We start from the raw sequence: 7682 nt of genomic DNA on the forward strand, positions 1-7682 counted from the left end.
TTGCCGCCAATCCTAGTATAATCCTACTGTTGCAGTATAGTGCTGGAAAATCTTCATTCTCGAAGATACAACAATTCTCTACTGCCCCTTCGTCCAATCTTTCACTGGCTGAATTTGATAATCATTTCTTTACATAATCGCGGGCTGAATTTGATAATCATTTCTTTACATAATCGCATTATTATTGACAGATAAATCACGAGCCGACATACTAGAAGATTTATATCTCATTGCAATGCATGGGCATTGCTTATGGCCTCGTCAGAGCAGCGGCGGTAGAGTGTCATGACCAACGTGCACTAATAATTATTTGAAGTTAAGCTACTAACTACACCCGCTATCCCATAATATAAGACGTTATTACATCCAATATGTTAGTATATGGGATGTAATAATGTCCTATTTTATGGGGCAAAGTAACAGCAGCGCAATTGGTGGCAACACACAAACAACGAACCATGTGAGACTAAGGCAGAACATCTGGAGAAATTTTGTAATTTGAAACATAACGTAACAAACTCAAGACTTAGATGAACAATTCGCCACTCAGTTTACAATACACACCGACAAACCGCCTCAAAAACCACCAAATCAAGGGATGAGCACATGGCGCCGAGAAACAAACTAGCCTAGCCAACAAGTGGATACGAGACCCAGATTATTCAAAGTAAACACGGCTATGGTGGTGACATCCTCCTTGCAATTAAAAGGGGGGCTCTGCTATACGAGCACGGCTTACTGCGCCTTGGCGAGCTCGGCACGGATCTGCTTGGCGGCCTCAACCATGTTGGTGAGGGCAGGCTTGACCTCGGCGTACTTGCGGGTCTTGAGACCGCAGTCTGGGTTCACCCACAGGATGTTGGTGTCCAGGACCGCGAGCATCTTGTTGACACGGTCGGCAATCTCCTCCTTGGACGGGATCCTGGGGGAGTGGATGTCGTACACACCCGGGCCAATGCCAGCACCGTACACCACACCCTCGCGGAAGACGGACAGAAGCTTCTCGTCGGACCGCGAGTTCTCGATGGTGATCACATCAGCGTCCATGTTGATGATGGACTGGATGATGTCGTTGAAGTTGGAGTAGCACATGTGGGTGTGGATCTATAAAGAGAGAATGTGTCAGTTGCAATGCAATGATCCAGAAGAATGGTAGGTTCCTGCAAGGCTCCACTGAAGCAGATTTTTACCTGGGTGGTGTCCTGCACACCGCAGTTGGTGATCCTGAAGGAGTGCACGGCCCAGTCCAAGTAGAAAGCATGCTCAGACTTGCGGAGTGGCAGACCCTCTCTCAAAGCAGCCTCGTCAATTTGGATGACCTGCAAAGGGAACCATTTAGAAAAAATCCCAGCTACACTCATTATGTGCATGGATCCCGTTGCTCAAATGTGAAACAAATACAGCAGTGCCAACCTGAATACCACCAGCCTCAAGGTCCTCGACCTCCTTCTTGATTGCAAGAGCAATCTGGTAGCAAGTCTCAAACCTGATAAGATATGAAGCAGCAGATTTAGCCTCTAAAGACAGGTGCTATCCTCAACATCTTGCAAACATTATTTGAGGAAGCTACTAACCTCGGTTGGTCATTTCTAACAAAAGACCAGTTAAGGATTGTGACAGGGCCTGTCAACATTCCCTTCATTGGGCGAGCAGTCATGCTCTGTGCCATCTTGGACCAGAACACAGTCATGGGGTTGGGGCGGCTCACATCACCGTAGATAATCGGTGGCTTGACACACCTTGATCCATAAGATTGCACCCAGCCATTGGCAGTGAATGTGAAACCAGAGAGCTGCTCACCGAAGTACTCAACCATATCGTTCCTCTGTGAAATGCATATCCAACTCGGTCAAACACAGAATCGGACATCTCAAGATATAAAAAATAAGTCATTACATTTTGTGCTTGAGAAAATAAAAAGGTATTTTCTCAAACAGAACATCGATGACACAAGGATACTGACCTCTGGCTCTCCGTGCACAAGCACATCAATGTCAAGCTCTTCTTGGATCTTAACAACCTTGCTAATTTCCTCCTTGATGGCATTGGTGTACTCCTCCTCAGAGATCCTGAAACACAATTAATTTATGAGCAATAGACAAAATATAACTGGTTAATGAAGCAGCATTATGAATATTACTCACTTCTTTGCCTTGTACTCACGGCGGACTCTCCTGAGCTCCACGGTCTGTGGGAATGATCCAATGGTGGTCGTGGGAAGGACCGGAAGGTTGAGCTTCTTCTGCTGCGCATCCAACCTAGCGCTAACGGTGGTAGCACGGCGGTGATCAGAGCCCTTGAGGGCAGTAGCCTGTAAGGAATATATGATTATGGATTGTGTACATGTTATGTCAGCATGGAATTGGAATGTGCAGTTTTGAAGCCCAGGTTACTTACAGCCTTCTGGACCTCCTCATTTGTGACACGTGGTGACGACCTTCTTGAGGCCAGAGCAGCAGCATTTGCTGCAAAGTAAGCCTGCAGATGATAACATATAGAAATGAACGAGTCATTGTCTGAAATATATAAAAGAAAACCAGGCTCTAGTCAAGAGGATGCAAATTAAGGCCATAAACGTTCATCATACCTCATCCTTTTGACCAGCCAATGCCTTGGCAAGGGCGTTCACCTCAACGACCTTTTGGGCGGCAAATGCGAGCCATGACTTAATCTCATCATCAAGCTTGGTCTCATTTACAAGGTCCACAGCAGTGTGCATGAGTGAGCAGGAAGTCGATACGACAAGCTTGTCTGCACAAATGTCATAGTCAGAAACTGGAAATAGTAGCTGCAAGCCTATAATAAGGAAAACTTCTACATAGCACAACATGCTTACCCTTCCCAACAACAGCCTCAAGAGACTGAAGAGTGGCGAGAGATGCAGCAAGGTCATCAGCCCAAATGTTGCGTCCATCTACGACACCAGCAAAGAGGTACTTTCCAGCAGGGAAACCACTCTTGACAAGCTCAAGAGTCTTGGTTCCACGTTCAAGGTCAAAACCATAAGCAGTCACACTGCTCAATGATGTAAGAGTCCTGAAGTAGCGGTCAAAACCACGGTCAAGGTTAAATGTGATATTCCAACAAAAGGGCATATAAAAGGAACAATCAATTAAAATGGTAAACTGGCACAGAAAAGAAGCATACTTGTACGAGTCTGCGGGAACGTCAGCGAAGTAGGTCTCAACAAGAACGTTCAATCCAGAAAGTGCGGACTCAAGTTCTGCGTAAGCTGCAGAGAATGCAGACAATTGGTGGGATTCAAGGTCCTTAACAAGGGTGGGCTCATCAAACTGAATCCATGAAGCGCCAGCTGCCTTCAACTCAGCAATAACCTCCCTAAAAACCATGATAAGTCAAATTATCAACTGATGATTTAGGTGCAATAGTAGTCATTTACTCGTTTCTATGCTTACTTGTAGACGGGAAGGATGCTGCTAAGAAGGGAAAGGGGAGAGAATGATTTCTCTACACCCTTGGCGGCCTTTGAGAGCAACAAGTATGAGACTGGTCCGACAAGTACTGGGACGGTATCAACGCCAAGCTGCATGAGTAGCGAGTGCACATAATATAAGACATACAATACAAGCACGCAAATAACCTTTAAAAGAAACACTAAGATTCATTTCCGAGTGAACGTCACAAAATTCAGAAATTGCTGCTTAACTCTGTAATCATACCGGCATCACTATTCCCACATTGGAGGGATTATAATGAACAGATAATTAGTAGCTGAAAGCTTGTCAAATCAGGTACATTGACAACCTGGTGCTAAACCATGTAATCCTACCAGCATCGCTATTACCACGTTGCAGGGTTTGTAGTGAAAATATAATTAGTAACTGCAATCTCATTTTTGCTATTCAACACTTTCTACATTCAAAGTTTTCAGCACAGGACCTATGGTAATGAGATGTTACAACTATATAAAGTAATTATTAGAGTTACTTGGTTGGCCATTAACCAATTTGATCAGACAAGAGTGAGAATGTTCTGAAATATCAATGTAAAACTGCACCTTAATGTAACTTGCAACTCTTTTACTAGTTCAAAACAGTTAAGCAAATGTAGGAATAAGAAATAGTTTATTACTACTATCACTTGAGATTTGATTAAAACAGGGGCATTCTAGAGTGATCAGGGTGTCATCACAATGCTTGCGTGTTCAGAAATAACAATTAGGCAGGCTAACGTCACAAGGGTAAAATTTCACAAGATATAGAAAGTCAGCTAATATATGATTCTACTATCATACCGCCTTAGCCTCCTTGTACTCATTGATAGCCTTGTGAGAAGAGTAGGAGAACTTGGTGCTAGGAGCCAATTCAGGGACAATAAAGTGGCTGCAATAGTAAAAGATGTCGTTAGTAAAAGTACTAGATACAGAATAAACTATGTGAGAACAACCTTAGGTAGAATCCGGTGGACTTACTAGTTGGTGTCGAACCACTTGGTCATCTCCATAGCAGGGACGGTGGCGTTACCCCTAGCCATCGAGAAGTAGGTGCTCAAATTGATCTCCCCACCGGTCCATGAGTAACGGTCTGGGACGGCACCGAGCATGGCGGTGGTGTCAAGAACCTGATCATAGTAGGAGAAGGTGTTGCTGGGGATGTACTTGATCCCAGCATCAGCCATCTGCTTCCAGATGCTGGCCCTGAGGTCGGTGGCAACCTTCTCCAAATCCTCGGCGCTGCTCTTGCCATCCCAGAAAGACTCCAGGGCAAACTTGAGCTCCCTCTTGGGGCCCATGCGCGGGTATCCGACAATGTGGGACGCCATCTTTCTGCATAAATAATAGAATTAGAATCAGCTTGATCCAGCTAAGAGAGTTAGGATCTTGCAACTGAGACTATGGATCTCTATAATTTAAACGTAACCTGAAGAAAACTAACTTACAAAATAAAAAAATTCAGTAACAATTTTCTGCAAGCAACTAACTAGAAACATAGTGAACAAACGATAAAACGCATTCATTAAAATTTCTTGGTTCTTGCAGGAAATCTATTAGCACGGACTCATACACCTGATTTACTAGTGTCTAAAAGAACAAAAGTAGAAAACTGAACTAAATCAATACAGGTAGGTAGGTTAGGTTAGGTGTACCAACAGCAACCACTACCATGTAGACCTCAGGGTTGGTACATAAATCCTAACAACAATTGGTGGGAGGCAGTGGCAGTGTCCCTCTCACACCAGCAAAGGGTGGGACAGGTGGATCTTGGACAAATACACAAGTAACGATCAACAAAATTTAGCATGGAGTGCATTCCAAGTTTATAACAGACACTGCATGCATGGACACTAATAGCAGAATTTTCAGATCTTTTGAGCTACACGCCAGTACCCATGCACTAACAATAAACAAATAAATCTCCAGCGAACTGAATAATAAAGCCGAGGAGAAAACCCTCTGGGCTCAGGGTCAGATCCAGAACCACTGGGCTGGGCACCTAATAAACAGAGCATGGGCCTAAATATAGTGTGGCTAGGTCTCAATCGACCTCAATCGACCGAGACTTAACTAAGTTAAGGTCAAGTGACAGAAAAAAAAAACTAGTGACATGATATGTAAAAAAAAATGCACGGATCACCGTGTAAGATCCCACGAATATAGCATCGACTGAGACTTAGCAATCCAAAGAATATAATACTGAATCAAAATTTAACGGCGAGAAGCGCCAGATCCCCCAAATCCGAAACCACCAAACGGCCTGGCCATTTCCGTGATCGGAGATCGGATCTGAGCGCCCGATCGGCTCAGATCGGACCTCAGCAACGGCACCAGAAAAAACTATTCGCGGAAACGGAGCAGCCCATTCCCGCCCCTGTTCCTGCAAACAGAGCAGCCGAGCTCTCCGTCCGCGCCGCCTACGCGCGACGCGCACAGGACACGGGTCCAGGACGAGACCCGCCGGCGGTGTCCCGGCGATCGATCCTACGACAGATTACCAACATAGATCGTCATTCAAAGCGCGCGGGACAGCCGATCCGGTGGTGCACGGATCCACGGGAGCCCGGCGTGCGCCCGTGCGTGGGGATTCACGGGCGCACGGAGGAAGGAGGGGGAGGGGGAGGGCTCGCTTACCCTGGGTGCGCGGAGGCGGAGGGGGACGGCGGCGAGCAACGGGGAGGAGGAGGAGGAGGGGAGGCAGAGAACGGCGAGGGTGAGGGGTTTAGGGGTGTGCTTATTTATAAACCGCTGGCGATTGGTTGGTGCGTGGGGTATGCGGTTGGTGAGATCTGAATGCTCGCCTCTGTGGATCTGGTGGATGCACGATTTTTCAAAACCACAAAAAAAATGCTTTTATCTTTTCCCCCTTTTTTATTTATTTATTTATTTATTGTTGGAAAACTAGGTAACGGCCGTTCGCTATCTGGCTTTGCGGAGCGAACACGTTGATCGGCGGGGGGTTGAGGCAAGGGGAGGAAGGGAAAGAAGGGGATGGGAGGGGAGCTGCGACCGCCGCCCTCCGAGGACTCGACGATGTTTCATGGTTTGTGGCGATGCTCCACCCCCGGACGTAAATCAATTGTCTTTGTTGGGGTGTCGGTGTCCTACCTCGAAACCTTTGGTTGATGCCTGGTGGCGGATGACCTGCTAGATCTAGTGGCACAGATGGTCGAGGAGGTGAAGGATAAGCTAGAAGAAAGGATGGGGAGACAGCAGTGAAACCGATGAGGACATCAATGATCGTTTGGGCAGGGACGTGGAGAAAGAAGACAAGGTCGGTGAAGAACAAATGACACTCATATCGAAAATATTTGATGTGCCACGGTCGAGATCTAACCCTCCCCTCCCCCCTCCACCTTCTATTATGCTTTTTATCCGATGCACGACGAATATCATTTCCCGCTAGGTTCGGTAGCAAAGCAGAGTAAATTGGTCGGCAAAAAGAGTTGATGTTCAAGATATGCGTAAGTGCCACACTTGACCCGCGTATATCATAATCTAAGCTATACATATGTCATTGTTTTGGAGAAAAGTCATACATATATGTCGCATTCTATGTCGTATTATCGTCCTCCTATACCATATGCAAGGTCCACAATTACGATCAATTGGTGAACATCTTTCAATGAGCGTAAAAACAAATAGCTGTCAGTGTTAAGTGGAAGGTCACCGTAAATTAGGCATGTTAACTCCAGCAACCACATCATCATCACTCAATCACTTTTGACATTGCTCACATGGATCAATTGTTATACGAAGCCGCCTATACTATATCTGAACAGTAATTTAATCCCTACTGGCAATAATTTAAAATTTTCAATTAATACTTGAGTAGAAAAACAAAAATAAACAGCTCGATCCGGGTGTCCGCTTCCTCTTTCTTTTAGCATAACTACGTACCATCATGGGAGCATTAGCTTGATGATCCCATTAAATTATTTCTAGCACGAGCCGCGCCTATTGTTGTGCAGTGTTAGCTGAGATTTGCATATCTTTTAATGTTTGAAAAAACAAAGAGAAGCTATTTATTTGTAGGAAAATGGTACTATGATAGTGCATCCAGGCCAAGCCAACTGCGTCGCCACCATAAATAAAGAAGGCAAAAGATGCTTTTGTGGAAAGCTTTGCCTCTCTTTCACGGGCACGAATGATGAAGCATGGCAACGAAATACTTAAGAGCAGTGCCACTTTTTATTACGTACTACTCCATTCGTTCCTAAATATTTGT

At 45.3% G+C, this 7682-nt stretch overlaps 1 protein-coding gene across 1 annotated transcript; it reads right to left on the reverse strand.

The window, feature by feature from the left end:
- Nucleotides 1–467: 467 nt before the first annotated feature.
- Nucleotides 468–6242, reverse strand: LOC119298863 (5-methyltetrahydropteroyltriglutamate--homocysteine methyltransferase 1-like). The gene is made up of 14 exons (XM_037576165.1): nt 6089–6242; nt 4433–4786; nt 4256–4343; nt 3417–3544; nt 3148–3339; nt 2837–3036; nt 2588–2751; nt 2398–2478; nt 2145–2311; nt 1964–2069; nt 1575–1825; nt 1414–1486; nt 1191–1319; nt 468–1104 (listed from the first exon to the last, which is right to left on the reverse strand). The coding sequence occupies exons 2-14, from the start codon at nt 4780–4782 to the stop codon at nt 736–738; spliced, it is 2298 nt and encodes a 765-aa protein (XP_037432062.1). The 5' UTR covers nt 4783–4786; nt 6089–6242; the 3' UTR covers nt 468–735.
- Between the last annotated feature and the right edge of the window lie 1440 nt (nt 6243–7682).

Source organism: Triticum dicoccoides, chromosome 5A (assembly GCF_002162155.2).
Source record: "Triticum dicoccoides isolate Atlit2015 ecotype Zavitan chromosome 5A, WEW_v2.0, whole genome shotgun sequence".
Taxonomy (NCBI): Eukaryota; Viridiplantae; Streptophyta; class Magnoliopsida; order Poales; family Poaceae; genus Triticum; species Triticum dicoccoides.

Bases quoted from the DNA above. Each gene is read 5' to 3' on its own strand.
- LOC119298863 (XM_037576165.1), bottom strand. From the start codon at position 4,782: ATGGCGTCCCACATTGTCGGATACCCGCGCATGGGCCCCAAGAGGGAG. The intron at 2,070-2,144 runs GTGAGTAATATT...ATTGTGTTTCAG, and splicing joins CGTGAGTACAAGGCAAAGAA to GATCTCTGAGGAGGAGTACA. The intron at 1,320-1,413 runs GTTGGCACTGCT...TTCCCTTTGCAG, and splicing joins TTGAGGCTGGTGGTATTCAG to GTCATCCAAATTGACGAGGC.